This window comes from Cygnus atratus, chromosome 1 (genome assembly GCF_013377495.2).
Source record: "Cygnus atratus isolate AKBS03 ecotype Queensland, Australia chromosome 1, CAtr_DNAZoo_HiC_assembly, whole genome shotgun sequence".
Taxonomy (NCBI): Eukaryota; Metazoa; Chordata; class Aves; order Anseriformes; family Anatidae; genus Cygnus; species Cygnus atratus.
In genome coordinates this window covers 99,769,658-99,788,186 of record NC_066362.1, presented here as the reverse complement: position 1 = coordinate 99,788,186, position 18,529 = coordinate 99,769,658, and the positions used below count along the sequence as shown (strand labels likewise).

Genomic DNA, 18,529 nt, shown 5'->3' with positions numbered 1-18,529 from the left:
GTTAGGCAGGACTTGCCTTTCATGAACCCATGCTGGCTGGTCCTGATCCCCTGGTTGTCTTGCACATGTTGTGTGATTGCACTCAAGATGATCTGTTCCATAATTTTCCCTGGCACTGAGGTCAGGTTGACAAGCGTCACACATCAGGTTGATGGGTGTCACATTAGCAAGTCTCTACTCACCTGGGACCTCTCTGTTTGACCACGACTGCTCCTAGATGATAGAAAGCGGCTCAGCAATCGCGTCTGCCAGCTCCCCTCCCTCAGCACCCTTGGGTGGATCCCATCTGGCTCCATGGACTTGTGACAGTCCAGGTTGTAGCTGTGTAATTAAAAATGTGTGGAGCTGCAGCTTCATAGTATGGAAAGTATTTCTAAAGGTACATCCTTTTTAAACAATTAGTCCCACAGATGCTGGCACAGTACTATTACATCTTCCTTTAAGGACAGAAATGGCAAATCTCTTAGTTCAGAGATTAATTTTCAGGTGTGACTAACTTTACGTTGACTTATTTTGAAACCCTTGACTTGAGGATCGCATTATGAAGCACATCAGTTATGGTGGTTTGACAGCACTTCCCTAAACCAAGAGAGTTTGAATAAGATGGCAGTTATATGTGGTGATGACACCTGTTTTTGTTCTAAGATCTTTTCCAGCTGTGCTGGGTGGGATCAAAGGACATTAAAACCTCTGGTGACCCTTTTTGTTTCTTTTGCTTATGAAGAACAAATGTCAGCCACTTTAATTTTATCCTATAGTTGAATGTATTAATGTGTTTATATTCTTAGTGATTCATTAGTTTTCAGGAGGATTACTCTACTCCTGTCAAGATAGGTATTTTTCTCACAGGAATTGGATAAATTATTCATAAGAAAAATTAAAGGCCTCAACAATAGGAAATATTTATGAGACTGCTTAAAGACAAGCTCGTTTCTGCTTCTCTCACGTGCTTGGGATGTAGCAGACTCCTATCCACTCTTCCTGTAAAGATTTATGAGGAATACATTTCTTTCTCTCTTTTTTTTTTAAGAAAAAAAAAAACTTTTTTTCTTTCCTCTGCAGCATTAAAGCTGGGTCCAGAAGCATTCAAATTTGATGGTGGTGTAGAGGCAGTGGCAGTGCGGCAGAACGAGAAGTACTACATCCTAAGACCAGAGGTGATTGAGACCTACTGGTATATGTGGAGATTCACCCACGATCCCAAGTACAGGCAGTGGGGCTGGGAGGCGACACAGGTAACTGTATTATTTATCTATCACTAAATTAATTCAACTTATTTTCCTTTTGTAGCCACTTTCATCCAGTGGTACTGATATCCAGAAATACTTCAAATGGTAATTGATTTTTACGAGTTCCAGTAAACCAGGGTATATATGAAGGTGCATAGTGTTCTTCCTGTTCTGCAAATGCCAAAAGAGCTTCACAGATGAGACGTTCAGCATTATATATCTGATGAGTTTTAGGTCTGAAATTAGAATCCACTGGTCATGACTCCTACTGTAATCAGTAGTCCATAGCTCCCAGGAGAGGTAATTTATCCTGGGAAATGAAAGCATATTATATATAACTTTATTAAACATGTGTTAGCACTTTGTTTAGATTAAAAGACTGCTGTTCTTAAGATTTCTACTTGGTCTGCTATTAAAACTCAAGTGGAAGGACAGCTGTTTTCAGAAGGTTTGTAGACTAGGTAGCATATACATGTGGGTTGATATCATGGCTTTTTCTTATCTTAGCTGTCTGAAATGAAGGAAATAAAATTGCCAGTCAATTTAAATTTACTCAATTATAATGAAAAAATACATAATCACGAGAAGTAGACCATAAAGTGAATAAGCAATGGCACATAAGGCAGAACTTAAACATGGTTGCTAAGGTACTTAAGAGATTGTTGCTCCCTTGTATGGGTGCTTCACTGTGTTTAAATCTGGTCATTGTATATCTTAAACTAGTACCTGAGTGTGAAAATGCTCTTGAGTCTTTCTTATTGGAAATGCTTATACTGATCTACAGAAACCCAGATTCATACTAAAAATCCTAATCTGTGTGCTCATGGGCTTCCCTCATTCATTCTTTGCACATAGATATCTGATATAGTTTGTAGGCTAGCTATATGAATAACTAGGCTTCATAAAAATTATTTGTAATTTCCAAAAGTTTCTCATTTTGAACGCTTCCCAGATCTAACTGTGAGCCTTTTCTGGTCTCTTGTTTCTCACTGGTTCCACCTGCTGGTCTCTACCAGGGTCATGCAAAGCTAATTCACTGTTAGCAGTTTTCTGGTCCTCTTCAAGATCTGAGTGGCCAGTGGACTACTGCAGCTCCTCCACTTTCCTACTGTAGCTCCAGCAGTCTTTGGAAACAGCTCAAAGCCAGTTTCAGAGACCAGAATAAACATTAAAGATAACAAGACACTAATGAAATATTTTGACTACAGCCAGGCAAATGAGATGAGGGAAGAGCCAAGGAAGAGAAGAATCAAGAGCCTGGAGAAATGTTTTTCTGCAGGTCAAAACCAGTTTAGCTCAAGAGGAAAGCAACCCAGAAAAAGTACCCGGAGCATGAGGAGATCTGTTGAGAAGTTTGTATTCACAAGGTCAAAGACAGTTAGGGAAGGTTTGGGGTATTTTAACTCAGCTCATCCCTATCCTTCCTCAGTGCAGTTACAATCATGTAGAAGAATCCTAATATTTTAAGGTTGTGTCTTAGTTTTAGTTAGATTTTGCTTTGTAGACTGTTTTGTTAAAACCAACATCATGTTATTCTGCAGAGAGGTTCCACATTTGTCAGATTTGTATTCCAGAATCCATTGCCGCTATCTGTAAAACATCAAATATTGAGTCATATCTTCCCTTCTGCTTGAACTATAAATGTTTCTAATATGACAAAGAAATGGATTTAGTAACCTACTCCTTGCCAGTGTGTGTGCAACAAATGCCTGCTGATCTAACACCAGCTCCTGTCAGAAGCTCTGTCTGGGTGATGAGAGATGAGATTAGAGCATTTATACTAGGTTAAAGAATGCAAATACAAATTTTTCAGGCCAAGACCTCTGTCTCAATCACAGTGCAAAGCATGTTTTTGGATTGCATTTGTTCAGTTTTCGCCATCTGCCTTCATATCTTGGTTCCCCCTAGTGCTTTCAAACCAAACCCTTCCTCCCTCCTCCCCTGTCCCCAGTTTTCTATTTGTACAGGGCTAAGATTTCATTTTATCCCACATCACCTGCATTGAAGTTGTGTAAATTAAGCACCCCATGTGCTTAACTGCATCTGTCCTTACAGAGTGTCTTCTTCTGCTTACTTATTCAATAAAGAGTTTCTTAATCCAACATACTCATAGAGTATTTCTGAACTTTTCATAAGTGGTTTTGCATGCCCCTCCATCCCATGATTAGAGTTTTTCCTTCTCCCACTGTCATACTAACAAAGGAGTTTGGGAAGCTTTTTGCTCCCCAGAATTTTTTATTCCCTACTTATAGATAGTAAGTTCTTATGTTTAGCCCTCACACCTACTCACTACTTTCCCTTCTTCTCTGACACATGCATTTCCGGCTGTGCTTATTCCTCCATTTATAAATAGAGAATTATCTCATGTAACACATAGGATGTGCTCTTTTGTAACAGACTGTATTCACTTTCCTGATGCTTTTTGACCACTGAAACATACTTTGAAATCTGTAGTACAGACTTCTCATGATGAATGGTATTTTCTTCATCAGAATTCTAGTAGATCCTTGACACTTCAGGGGAAAATGTATTTTGTTTCAGAATTTGAAATGGTCTTTTTTTTTTTTTTTTTTTTTTTTAGCATTGAACCTAATATTTGATGATCATGGTGGTCTCCCTTGTTTGCTTCTTTGAACAGATGAATAAATCCCTACCCAAATGGATTTGAGTTAGTTCACCAATATGTTAGAAGCCTGTTTCTCTCATTGTAAAAACTCTCCAGACTTGGTCCAGGGTACACTGTAGAACTGCCTGGCTTTTTTAAGTATACTCCATTACTCAGGTTTATTAGCACTCCCAGCCCAGATCTCTCCCTGCTTTTTATCAGTGGGAATTTGCACGGAAGACTGTATTTTGCGTGTATACATATTTTTGAACTGTCTTTTCATTATCTATTTCACTGACAGCTTCTTGTTGGCTTTTTATTTCACTAATGACAGCTTCTCGTTGGCTTTTATTATCTATGTATTTGGACAGAATTTGGGCATTTTAGTGCTAATGTTGTGGTTTGGCCAAGGCCTGCTCTGTCATCTCTTCATCCAGTGGAAGTTGGATCTAGATTCTAACAGCAATCCTGAATCACTGGAACAGGGTCTCTGTCTCTTTCCTAATATAAAAAAAAAAGGCTAATTCCCCCTAATACTATGCCTAGCACTGTAGGCAAAATTAATCCCAATTGTACTGGGCCAGCCAAAGTGGATGATGGTGTGCTGGGTGTTTGCATGAACTTTTACTGAAATATGCATGCAAGGTATCCAGAGTAAATATAGAAGATGACTGAAATCCTTTTTAGGCTAGTAATTTGAAACCAGTAAGAGCCGCTGCCTCACAATAGACATGTAAAGCCAATTAGTAATCTAAGCTGTATGAGTAAATGTCTTGGCTTTGCTGAGGACTTGCATGTCTTTCTCAGCAGGGTTGTACCAGGGAGGTAGCAGAGTTCATTTGCAGTTCTTACTTACAGTGAAAGAAATATACAAGATCTCAAGTTTGGGCTAACTTAAAAGGCAGTCTGAGGATGAACAGTAAGTTGGGATGGAAGATCTATAGGTCTCTACTTAGTGAAGCAAAGTAGATAGAAAAGAGGCAGGCATAAGACAATGGGAGAAGGTTCTGCTGGTAGTGGAAAGGTTGGAGGTGTTGGAGAAGGAAACGTGGATTCACAATTCAGGGTTTGAAAGCTGTGATTACCACAGGAGTGTTTTGGGAGGTAAGATGGTGAAAAACCTGGCAGAGTTTTTATGAACATGTTGTTAGCACAGTCAAGAAGAGTCACACATGCAACCACAGTCCCTCAGAGGGACTGAGGGAATTGGGATCTGATCTAGAGGCAACTACAATTTTACTTCAAAAGAACCTAGATCCACTGTGACCTCCTTGTGTGTCACAGGATCCAAAATTTCACATTGCATCATATTTGAGCACTGAGATAAGTGTTTGGCAAGAGTACAATATTACATATTTTTCTTTTCTACTCTTGATTTGAATAAGGGGAATTGGAAAATCCACTTCCTTTGGTGTTTTTTTCCATTATTTAATTAGTTGTACTGTTAAAAGTATCTGTTTTATTTCCCATTTGAATTTATATAGTTCCAGCTGTCAATCATTGGATTTTCCTATGACTTCCTATATTATATCAAAATGTGTTTTATTACCCCATGTTTTCTTTACAGAGTTTTCACAGATTGTAACAAACCTACTACTGGGTTGTCTTAAGAGGCTAAACAAATTGTGCTGTCTCCTGCTGTAAAACACTTTCTCCAAACACCTGCACCCACCTCAGTTGTTCATCATCCTTTTTAAAAAATTAATTCTGAAGCTGCATATTTCAGTTTTTGTCTTTACCCACAGCCCTGTGCAAAATTAAAACTATATACTTGCTGCTGTTTGCTATCCCTGTGTGTATACCTGCTACAACATCCTAGTAGGAACTCATACTCAGTTATCTCTTTTGGCCATTGAATTCTTCTAAGCGTCTACTTTCCAGACTAATCTGCAGTTACATGGCCTTTATTTCTAGATACAGCATTTTGTACCTGGCCATATGAAACTCATTTTGTTTGGGTTCCAGTTACCGCGAGATTGCACTGACTACTGTTACTCCCCTATGTCATTTTTGCTAGCAGCAGTGTTGCAGTGATTGATAAAATTTAAGACCATTCCTTGTGAATCTCTGAAAAGCAGCCCTATTTGGTAATGAGTTTACATTGCCAGATCATTCTTAGAGCACTGTTGGCCATTTTTTAATTAATATAATTATATTGATATGGTATAGTGCTGTTTTCTTACCATAATGTGTTGTGGTACCATGTCAATTGCTTTAGAAATGTTTGTTTTATTACACTTTTGCAGTTTCCTTTATCTGCCACTTTGTAGACCTTAAAGAATGTAATCAAGCTTGCCGAGAAAGTTGTTTTCTGTAAAACCATGCTGATTGGTGTCAATTGTCCTCTTGTTCTTTTATTTTTTTACTTGGGTTTCCATAATTGTTTGGGATTTAGGTATGTCATCCTAAAATTATCCAGTCAGTCTGCTAGTGCTTTGTAATAGTAGCATTCCCTTGATACTCTTCCAGTCCTCTAGGACTTCCCTGTATTCCAGGGTGCAATAAAAATTAGCATCATTTTGTCAAGGAAATTGATCTTGAGTGAAAGAGTATCCAGGTAGCAAATCAGATGTCTGTACACCAAGTACTCTGAGACCTGTGTAAAGATAGAACACTGAAAATTTCAAGTGGCTTTTAAGCAGCTTGTCTTCAGCACCAAACTCTTCAGACAGTGTCCTGAAGTTCTGTACGCCTCTGAATCAAGACCAGTTTGTTCACCCTTACTTGAATAACTATTGAATAGCTATTTAATAGTCTTCTGGAGGAATTTTTCCTTTACAGTTCTTTACTACTACAAGCATGAGACCTGTGCAGTGTAGAGCAGGATCTAAGTGCTGTCTGTTGTTTGCAGTCTCCAAAATAAAAAAAAAAAAAAAAGTTGTGTCTTTCACACTGACTTGCAGGTTTAATTCTTGGGGAAGAATGAGACAGTGTCCTAAAAGTGAAATAATTTCTTCCTTTTCATTTTGTCACAACCACTTGCAAGGTTCTCCTGTCTGAGCTGTGTGAGGGTAACTAAAAACAGAGTTTACAGCATGCACACAGTGTGAGGGTTGCTGAATTGTTGACCAGAGTGACATCAACAAGGTCATGCTCTGCATTGCCGGGAATTCTGGCAAAACTGTAACCATTGTAGCTTTCCCCATAGCTTGCCACACTCCAGAGCAGAGACAAGGGGTGTTCTGCACTATTATTGAAAAAGACAGACAGAAAGAGAGAGGAGCAAGAGGACTCACTTCATTTCCTGTTTAGAAAGCAAAAATGTTTTGACCTTTATTCATACACATCACACCTGCCTAGCAGCTCACAGGATTTGTAAGGAGGAATGGACAAGTGGTTCCATAAACAGCATATGCATTACTTCTTCGGAAGTATGCCACACAATTCTTTTTTTCCTTTCCTTTTGTTTCTTTTTTTTTTCTTTTTTTCTCCCCCCCCCCCCCCGCCCCCTTTAGCTGCCATGCAGTAGCCAGCATGACTTGTGATGTGCAATAGTATTTGAAGAGATTGTCATGGATGTGGGTGCTCTTTAGTTACACATACATCTTCTTCTCCAGACTGTAGAGAGAACTTGGTCAATGTATATCCCACATGTGAATAGTCTCAGTGTCAGCCTAGACTGCAGCAGTAACCAGATCTGAAAAGAATTCATCCATACACTTTCTTCTTGTGTCGAGGCTCAAGTCCCAGCAAAAAAGGGAGTTTTTCCAACCAAAATTGGAGGCAACTTCACCTGAGATAAGGAAATACAGAAAGAATTAGACTTTGCCAAGAAAGACAAGAAATCTGGTGTCATACAGAAAGAAACTTCATGCAAACTAGTGGACCAAATTATAGATTACTAAACTACAGGTAGCTGTGTTCAGTAGTTGTTAATGACAGACATCCTGAGCCAGTTTCCTTCATCATTGTGCCTTTTCTGTCCCTGCATAAATCTATTAAAAGAGTTAGTGTCTGCTGAGGAAGCACCACCAAAGTAGTGGGGAAGCACAGATAATCCACGAATCATTTCAGAGTCATTTATTTGGGGCTGGTTTTAATGGCTGATATCCTTGCATGCTGTAAAGTTGTGAGTATGAGGTGAACGACTGAAAGCATAGGCAAGAGGTGCTCTGCACTACTGATAGCTTCTTCCCAGTCTCCTCCTCTTTGAATAGGCTTTTTGCAGTACTGTGTTGGAACTGATTAGCTAGGTGGTTTGTGAACCAAGGATCCATTGGTCCCTTTCTCCGTGAAATGTTTATGGATTTAAACTTCATGCTTTAATGATAAAATGCTCTTCTGCAGTCCAGCACACAATTTGACTTGAGTTCCAGCTGTATAAAGGGGAAACAGAGAAAAGCATATATAGGAGATGGAAATGTGGGGAGAGAGCAGCAGCTGGAAGAGTTTACAAGATGAAATCAAAGTCCCTAAAGATGAGTACAGTATTCAATTCCTATTTTCAATAAGTCACTATGACAAATTACTAGTTACAGAGTTCCTGAAATTCTTTCAGCTGCAAAATCCAGGATGTTTTTTATCTTCCAACACTCCCCACAGCACATATTACATTGGTTGATAGAAAAATGTTCTACAACAGTGTTACCTGTGACCAGACATAGCAGCTCAGTCTAAAAAAGTCAGCAAAAGTGTGCTGAGGCCATATCCTCCCACAATATCAGTCAACAGTGAATACCTGGGAAAGAACATATTCTTCCCCAGATACCATTTTAGCTTCTAGTGTTTTGCCAAATGTGGAGTCTTTAGTAGCCTTGGAGGGATTTTACTTTTGTATGTGTCCATGTGTCCAGTCTTTTTTTTTTCCCTCTATTATAAACTTTTAACATGCACAACATCCGCTGACATGAGATTTGTGACAGAATTATGTAGCCTGGAAAGTGCAGGCTTTTTTGATCAAGCCTTACATTTCAGTGTGTTCAAATTTTGTTATACAATTTAAATATCTTTTTTTTTTTTTAACCTTCTTTTTTGTAGGCCATCGACAAGTATTGCCGAGTCAGTGGTGGCTTTTCTGGTGTCAAGGATGTCTATTCCTCATCTCCTACATATGATGATGTACAGCAGAGCTTTTTCCTTGCTGAAACTTTGAAGTAAGCTGTCTTCACTCTTTCTTCTTCCTGTAAAAGCCAGCATCTAATTTCCAGAAGAACGTGTTGACTTAACAAATAATCTGTTGTCTTGTCAGGGTGGTTTGGGCATTCTTTTTTTCACAGCTTTAGGTCCAAGGCCAGCCTATTTTCCCAGCAGGAAATACAAGTAGAATTTCCCATGCAAGAAGCTTATGCTGAGGGAGCTTTCATTTTTAAGATTTCAGTGTGATTTCTGGCATTACAATAGAGGACAGATATCTCATTTTTAAGAGATTCCATTTGCAAAACACGTTTTTAGATACACTGACTTATACTCCGTTACTGTAGAACCTGTTTCTCCTGTGTGTGTCACTGCAAGGGAGTAAATGGGGAAAAAAAATTCCTCCATGCCCTTGTATTATTTTTCTGTATTTCTCCTATAGCATATTTCTCTAGAATGCTTCTTGTTGTAAGCCAGAATATCAGGCATATTTTATAATCTTTCATGTACTTCAGATTTTAGAATCTTTTAAATATTCTTCAATTCAGTTGAGTCAGCAGGACACCTGTAGTCCATTGTGCAGAGGTTAATGCACTCTGTTGCATATTTGGTTCAATGTATAGTGTTCAAAGTTTCTTTTTGATTCATAATAAAAAAAATGCTATTCTGTACTAGAATATGCTATAACCTTTAAGTTATGGAGATGCTGCATACAATAAGAAAAATGTGTAAAGATAAGAATATGTCATGGAGACATTAAGAGATCAGTTTTTAAAACAGCCAGCTTAGCATGACTACTCATCTCTTCCATCATTGACGTGACCAGCTATCAAGAGCACTCTTTTGTCATGCAACTGTGATCATTCTGGGGTTTTGCCTATAAAGCAATGTCTCCAAAGGTGTGACAATTTCTTGACAATCGCATCAGTGAATTTGGTAATTCAGTTCTGGCAGTGAAATCTACCAAGGTTCCTGTGTAAGTTACCTCCCTGAGACCTTGTGAATTGTCTACCTTTGGGAGAAAAGTGTGTGAGCTGGCTATATTCCCTACCCTTTTTTTTCCTCCTGTATAGCATTTTGCAGAATATTTTTGTTTGTTAATTTCATAGAATTAACCAGAAGCCACTTTTGGCCTTTGAAAGTGGCCAGAGCAGCTCTCAGTTGTTGTCATCTCTGGTTATATATCCGTGCCACTTTCTGCCAACATGTGATAGAAGGGATGATACATATGTAGTTGCACAAACCTGTCAGCAGTGAAGACTCATTAAGGTGTCCTTTCTGTCATTACAACCCAGGGATTTGAAGAAGAAACAGTTGTAATCATTTGGCAATCTAGCAGGGTGTGCAGCTTTTGCAGAATGAAACAGGTTTCTTTTTCCTTTTTTTTTCAGAGTTTACAGTATTTAGCAGGTTTTAGCTGCAATTTCTGTATATCAAGATTGATTTGGGGTATTAGGAGCTCAAAATACATAGGTGAGAAAGCAGGTCCTGACAGAGGCAGCACTGTTGCCTACTTCGGGCACCACAACATGTTTCACTGGTGAGAAAGGACTCCCAGGTTCATCACATGTAAGGGAAAGGTTTGTCCATTCTGTCCTTCGGCTGACTCCTTACCAGACTTCTCTAAATTGTCACAATATTTTGTTTCCTTGTATTATCATTATAAAAAGAAAGTCAGCCACTGATACTCTGTCATCTTTGTTAAGTTTATTTCAGTCACTCTTTCGAGTTCATTTTCTGGAGTCTGAAAGCTATACTCTGAAAGAAGGAGGCAGAAGTTTCAAACAGGTCCGGTCAGAGGCACAGTACTTCCCCAGGAAGTGATTCATCTGCCTATATGATCCATCTGCCTATAAAAGCCAAATTAGAAAATGAAATCTGCTTCTAAGAGACTTCTGTGGTGACAGAACTGATGTTCTGTATCACTAGAATTCTGTCTAGATCTTAAATAATCACAAGCAGATCTCAAAATTCACTGATGTGTTGCTCAGTAACTGGATGTGCTATAGCTCAAGCAGTGACACGTGAATATAGACAGTGGAAATTGCCAGCATCTGATTTAGAGAGTGAAGTAAGAGCAGCCTCAGCAGAGTGAAGACAGAACAATGTGTATGCACGTGCTGGATGTGACAGAATCCTCTAACGGGAGTGACGCCCTTCCTTGTTCCATGCTACAAGACCTGTCATTTTCTGGATACCAGGAAATCAGGCTGAAGCAAGAGCAACATCTGTGATGTTAAGCTTGCACATGCACAGTCAGGTTTTCTGGAACAAGGAAAATACTTTTGAATTTTAGCATTTGAGTTTGGAAGCCTTGACAATATCCCTACCACTAATACCCCCCAACTCAAAAGTGTGTATTAAGAAAAAAGAACCAAGAAATAGTCTTCTTCCACATCTGTCCAGAAACCTTAACATTGTTACATGCTTAATTTGCTCTACATTGCTTTATAATATACAACATTTATGAATCCTCTCTGCACAATATATTGGCCCATTTCCTCCCACCCAGAAGCTGAACCAGCTTCCAGCATGGTGATGATAAATAAGATATCTGGCATGGCTTATTGGCATCTCTTGTGCTTCCTCTAAATCTTTGATTTGGTTTGAACAGAGTAGTCATTTGCAAGTGGGTTTATTCCATTAAGAACGATTTTTTTGCCTACTTTTCTACTCCCAAATTCTCATGCTTGGTGTCTTGATGTTTGTAATATATAGTAAGTCTTTGAAAGGAGTCTTGAAAAATGGAAGTTACTTGGAAGTTACTTGGAAAAGTTAAAATGCTGTCTTTGTAACAACTTTTCATTTCAGGGCTTGAGTTGATAAAAATAACTCTTCAGATCATTGTAATGGCAAAAGTTGTGTGGGTGCTATAAAAAGATTGAAAGCAAATAACTTTTTTATAGCTTTAGATGCTGACTGGTGGGGCATGCAGCTGCTATGTTGCTCCACCCTGTCTGTTGCTAAGCTTTAATACCCACCATTTTTCTTCTCTATATTGATATCTAGGTATTTGTATCTGCTTTTCTCCAATGATGACCTTCTCCCGTTAGACAACTGGGTTTTTAACACAGAAGCTCATCCTCTGCCTGTTTTACATTTAGCAAACACCACACTTTCAGGAAACCCTGCTTATCGATAAAATCAGCTCTAAGAAGAGGAAGAAAGACTTTTCAGCTCTGTTTTGTTTACATGGACCACTTGAAACTTTAAGCAGGAGAGGAGAAAGACACTTGATAAATCCAGACCTCCGAGTCAAGTACAGGCGTGAGAAACAAAGCCCTTCAACGTATAGATAAGTAAAACTGAAAAAAAGTTCTGTTTTATATATGACCAAAACACATTAGTGTGGTATTTGCAGGACAGAAACTTCACGTGCTTTGAACCCTCACAAGAGATGGAATCTACTGTTTAATATAAATGCAACAGTGTAAGGAAGAAGAGGTTTTCCTGTTCAGCAACAGAAACTTGCTGCTGCTGTTGTTGGCTGTTGCAAGGAACAGTAGACCAGTCACCTCTTCAAATCGGGTGGGTTCCAAATACTTAGATTTTTTTTTCTTTTCTTTTTTGTTTGTTTGATGATGGCATGAACAAAGCAACAAAAAAAAAGCAACATCACTGCACCAGCAGCATCAGGATTTGAATTTTTTTTCTGTACCTGTCTGAATTTTCTAAGGATCATCAGTTTGTCCAGACTGGCAGCCATTCTCAGTGCCTCTAAACCATTAAAACTAAACTATAAAAACTATTGCCTCCTCATTTCCCTTTTCAAAACAGTGTTGAAAGCTCTGTGTTGTATGCTCACATCCAAAAAACAGTTAGTAAGCATTTGGTTTGTAGTTAATTGTCAGCAACATTAGCTTAGTTCATTTGGCATGCTACAGTCACAAAGTGTTGAGCGTATTGCAGGGGTAGATAGGAGCCAAAGTTTCACTTCCTCACAGATTCTGTCACATGGAAAGTCTACATTCTCTTATTTTTTCTTGTTTCTTCTAGCCAAATATACAGAGGTAACAACATGAGAAAAGCAGTCTGTCATGACTTATATAGCAGGGTATAGTATATGGCATTTAAAAGTGCTCCCCTTCTGCTAAGCAGCAGGAGCTTGTTGCTTTATGTTTTTCCACACAGTCCAGATTTTTCCTAAAAATTAACTTCCTTCTTTGGATACTATTCACAGAACCTTATTTGCAGCTTTGAAATCCTGACTTATTTTATTTCTGCATGGGACAGAAACCTAAAACTGCCTTTGATTTAGTTTACGAAACTCCTTTTCTTCTGCTCCAGTGCAAAGCCAACATGATTGTTTTTGGAAATGACATAACATCTGAACATGACATAACATATGAATGGAAAAAGAAACTGTAGAGTCCCTTCTTCCTTTAGTTTATGAGAAATGAGATGCTGTTACCTGCATGTTTTTTTCTTGAGTACTCCTAGTCTGGCATAGTCCAAATACTTTGAAATTAGGCAGGACAATATCAGTTAAGTGGAGTCTGCTTCAGCCTTCACATACAATTTTTGCTAAAAGAAATTTAGCCTTTTCAAGTATCTCTTCATTGCTTTTTTTTTTTTTTTTCTGTTCCAGAATCCTTACACCTCACATGATTTCTTTTATTCCCCTTTTAGCTCTCAAATCCTTTTGCCATGGTGACTGGCACCTTTGCTGAAAAAGAGCTGTGAAGTGCTTCTTCCCCTCCTAATTAGTGCACAGGTTGAATCTTTCAAAAGTCTTGATTGCGTTTTTGAACTGAAGTGAGTGGAAGAACTCTCTTCAGTAAGCTACAGAAGTACAGCATCAAGTCTAAAGGCACTAAGTGCTATTTCTCCCCCTCAAAAATGCTTATATATGAAGTTTTATATATAAAAGCTTTTTCTCTACATCAAATTGTAATATATCTGACTGTACTTTAAAGTAGGATTTCCCCTATAAAATTTTCCTTCACTCCTCTTTGATACTAATTTAGACATTGCATTTTTTCTTTGGTTGAGTGATGATTTCTATCAGATGCTTTTCTCCAGACTGTTCCTTTAGTTTAAGAGAAGGAAGACATAAAGCTTGGAAAACATTTCAATCTCAACATTTTTGCCTTAATACCAATTATTGAGTTACTGTAATTGGCAGCAGTATCTTTAAAATAATTTAAGATCTGATAAAGCAATTGATGTACATAATACTGTTTCAAGTAATTGTTTATTTAAAATTAGAAATAACTGGAAGTAAATGGAATCTTCTTACTGGTCTGCTATTTTTTCTAGTTGAGTATTCAATGAGTTACTGAAGAGCTAGTCATTTTCCATTTTAAAGTTCAGATATGTTATGTTTTCAAATAGAGTTTTTCCCATCCCATTAGAACTGTTATGAGTTTAAAACTGCACTAGATTGACTTGTTCTCCTAAATCTCTCTGAGTACAAAGGAGAAAGATGAAAAACAAACTACTCTGTTTAAAAAAAAAAAAGAAAGAAAAAAAAAGAAAAGAAAAGGCACTTTCCCCTCTAGCCCATCCCCATAAACTTCCTAATAAATGTAGATGTAGAATGGCTGCCAGTCTGTTCAGAGAAACATCAAGGACAGAATTTTGGAGTCACAGAAACAGCAAACTTGTTATTGTGTTTTCTGCTCTTCCACACCCCTCTTTTGAATTAAAGAGCAACTATTCACATTAATTCCTCCATGAATCCCAATGGGTTAACTCACTGCCACAAGAATGCTTGAATTGAGGACCTAAGCCATTTCATGTTATGGGATGGTATTTTTCTCAAAGCAGATATACAGTACTGCTATTTCTTCTTTGTGTAGACAAGCAGCAGGTACCAAATAAAGGACACTTGTTTCTCATTTTCCAGTTAGCCCAACGGTTGTCAATTTCTACTCTATCACTCTAAAAGACAAACTGTTGTTTTCCTACAGAAGCTACTGATCTTCATAGTCTATCCAAAATTGTGTTTTATGGACTAATTGCTGTGTCATTCATGAATCTCTCCATCCTGAGATTTCCTAGAGCAAGCTGAAAATTTGGAGGTAATGGGTTTTGAGCGAGGTGTGTGTAGTAACCAAGCATGGATAATGAAACTTCTGATTGAAGTGACATGTCCTCATTCAGAGTCCTTCACAAAGAAGTAGGTTTTGATCTGCAGAATGGAGTTATGTGCAATCCACAGTTCAGACTGTTTTCCCTCTGGGTACAAAAGGTACAGTAGAATATTGTCACTTTCATTCTGTTGCTGCTGTCTTATATACTTTCATGAAGAGTGTAAATTTAAGCACAATGAATTTTTAGTGCTAGTTGTTTCTGAGTCTTGCACTGTATTCTCTAACAAAACAATCCTCATTTTCTTTAGGTAGGTGTCCCATTTAGCAATTTCTACAATACCTTCTCCTCTTACAGGATGAAGTAAAGAACAGAAAATCATGTACATTATTGGCACACTGGATTTGGGCAAGAGCCGGGAAATCCCAGAATTGTCTATTTCCTGTATGCATGCAGTCAAAACAAAGATATTCAGTTCTTTTCCTAATCCAAGCCTCAAGCTTGCCTGATATGCTAGCAGTAAATTTTTTTCTAACACTTTACAGCCTGACAGAAGCCAAATTTCTGCACTGATCACCTTGGAGCTGTGTGTGTCCTACAGTCAAGAAGTCAACGTCTTAGCTTTGTCCTCTAACTAAAAGAAAACCCTTGAATGATGTTCTGGGTGTTCATTTTGCTGCACAACTAAATGCTTAAAAGGCGTATGCAAGATTCTAAATACCCTGGAGTAAAGGGGAAAGCAGATAGTACAGTTCTGGGCACCAGTCACACCTTTGAGACTCCTTTAGCTCCTTACTACGAATTTGTGAATAACTGTCTTCTATCTTCCAGTCATTGAAATATACTTACGCAGTATTTTAAAAGATTTGAATACTGAGTAACTGGAACTTTAAAAAGTGAAAGCAATTACATGTTCCCTGTAATACCATCTTGTAAGATTAAAAGTATACCTTGTTTTGGTTTATTCCTAAGCAAGGTTCTATTGGGCTGTCCTTTATGATCCCCTCTTTTGTCCCCAAGAATGACATTACAAATGTAATGTTATAATGTAACTACCCCTAGTTTGAATGGAGAAGTGGTTAACAGCATTAACATTGAAAGAATTAACAGTGTAATCTGGCATCCACAGAAAATGGTGTGGCAGTTTACATCTCAGGGCTGTAGTAACAGGCTTTTAGCAAATTGAGCCTGTTATGTACACTAATAAGTCTAGTCCATGTTTTTAAGAGGACAAGTTAGAAACAGGCTTCTTGTTACCAGAGAAAAATGTAAGCAAGCTCTTGATCCATGCTGTAGTTCAGAGATCTGTTTACCCTGATGAGACTTCCCTCTCTCGCTGCTTGAATTTTGAGAAACAGTCTTCTGACTAAAGAGTTTGAGTTGCCATAGAAAGAAGAAACCCAAGCTCTTTTGCTAGTTATGTGCATACAACTGTAGCAGAGATGATAAGCACGAGCTGCTTCGGATGTTAGCGCATTCTAACAAACTGCTCTGTAATTGCCCAGAAAAGTTGGGAACCACCAAAGGAGACAGCTGACTTGTTACAGTGAATTGTTGCCTTTAATCCTAATCGCTTGGTGGAAGTTGGATTTGCATTCTGCCTTTATTCTTGCTTTATCTGAAACTGACAGATTATTTTTCCTCCAAAATAATAAAAGGGCAAGAGTCTATCTTCTGATGTGGAAACTTTCTGACTGCCTCTGACCTGGAATCCTGCATATGTACTTTTTACAGATTAAAAATAATATTGTATATAAAAAAAAAAGATTGAATAAAGAATGTCTTTAAGTGAAGAATGTGGTTTTTGTGTCCTTTGCCTCCAGTAGCAAACTCCTATAGGTGACTGTGAATCTGATCCTCTTTCACAAGCTTGTTTAGTGCTACAGCTTTTCATTCCCCTGCACCTCTACTAGGGACTTAGATCCATGTCACCATAAACACGTATCATGACCCACTATTGCAAAATTAAGCCTCTGTACCCCTTGCTTCCTTTTAACAGGTCATTGTAGTGCTCAAATTTTTCTCAAGATGTAAACTACGTGTACAGCAGCTTAAGTATGCTTCAGTGTGCCATTTTGAAAGCCACCAAATCGCAGAAAATTTTGAGCTTTTTACCCTTTTGATACATTTGGGTGAAAGTTCAAAATTCTTTGTGATGAGGGCAAAGGGGACAGGTAGATGTGCAGTGTTAGTAAATAACAGTAATTTTCTTAAGGCACCAGGATGAAAACATAGCTTTTCATGATACCAAATAGCCAGTGTACTAATTCTGGACATTTGTTCCTTCCTCTGTTGAAAGGAAGAAGGTCTTAATTGTATGAATGTTGTTCCTGGGGAAATGGGTACAAAGGAAATCTGCTCCAAGTGAGACTCTTTTCCCTCTGCACCTTTTAATTCACTGCAACTGCTGCTGTAGCTCTCTATTTTGCAGTACAGCAAGTGAATAACCAAATTTGCCTTCTGATTCCCATTAACTGTAGATGATTCTTACTGTCTGACATCACCCGTATTGCTCATGTGCAGTATCTCGTTTTTGTGGCATGCCATGACTACCATCCTGTGCATCCTGTTTCAGTGCTCTATATCCAGTGCTCTGTCTTCACAGCGTGCTTCTGCCTCAGGATGCATTGACCTCCTTCACTGCTAATTCATAAGAGAAAATTACTTCCAAAGTATCATAATTCACTGCAGTGCATGGAACCTGATACACACGTGCTTGTCCTGGTATGCCATCCAACTTGAAATCCAGCTATGCATTCATTTGTTGCTCCCTAGCTTGCCACATGAGCACAGCATGTTCACGATGCATCCAGTTTCCTACCACAGTGCCACTACCAACAGTTTCTTTTGCAGCTATTGATCTTCCTCTGCTGTGCCCTGCCCTGAAGTCACTTTACTGAAAGTAGCTTCTTGCATCAAAGCATGTCTGCTACATCTGTCCATGTCACACGGTCTGAGCCAATGAGCCCTAACTTTGCCTCCTGCTCTAGTAGTAACAAGCTCTCTATCCTTGTCTATATCGTTTTTGCAAATACTGAAGCCTTTATTACTGTACTCTTGGTTCTTCAAACAGGACCATGCCATTTGTGGTTGCATTGCATTGCCTCTGCCTCTTCGATAGCAGTGTTCCACCCCTTTGCTTCTACCTCTTCTGAAACACAGTCTGCACCTCCTATATCCTCAAAGCAAACTTACCTCTTTCATTTCTTCTTTGGCTTGCTGCCTGCATGTCACCCTCCCCCCGCTCCTTGTAGCCTGTGATTGTGCGTGCTCCTTACTGGAGACCATGTGTCTTGCCTTTCCTTTGCATATTAATTACTTGTATTCAGAAATCCTGAAATGAATCTGTAAGGGGTTATTTTTAGCCTTCATCTTGTAGCTCTGGGAGTTGGCTTCTCTCAGTGCAAAGCCATAGACATGCTGTGTGCCCTGGAAAGGAAAGCTACTCTATTTGTGCCAGTTCATACGTGTGATGTGTGATGGTGGCAGTGTTTGAAGGTACTTGGTGGTTTGCTTTTCTTTTATTAAATTGAAGAGCAAGAATCTTTTTGATGAAAATGTTTCAGGCTGAGCAAACTTCCATGTAAAA

The 18,529-nt window shown here is 38.6% G+C and overlaps 1 protein-coding gene across 1 annotated transcript in view; it reads left to right on the top strand.

The window, feature by feature from the left end:
* The window catches only part of MAN1A2 (mannosidase alpha class 1A member 2), a 145,891-nt gene extending 129,155 nt beyond the window's left edge, over positions 1 to 16,736 (top strand). Inside the window, exons 11-13 of the mRNA XM_035569582.2 lie at positions 1,063 to 1,235; positions 8,812 to 8,927; positions 11,917 to 16,736. Of these exons, the coding sequence (XP_035425475.1) occupies positions 1,063 to 1,235; positions 8,812 to 8,927; positions 11,917 to 12,049 (422 nt within the window). The 3' untranslated portion in view covers positions 12,050 to 16,736. The remainder of the gene's footprint in view (positions 1 to 1,062; positions 1,236 to 8,811; positions 8,928 to 11,916) is intronic.
* Positions 16,737 to 18,529: the final 1,793 nt, after the last annotated feature.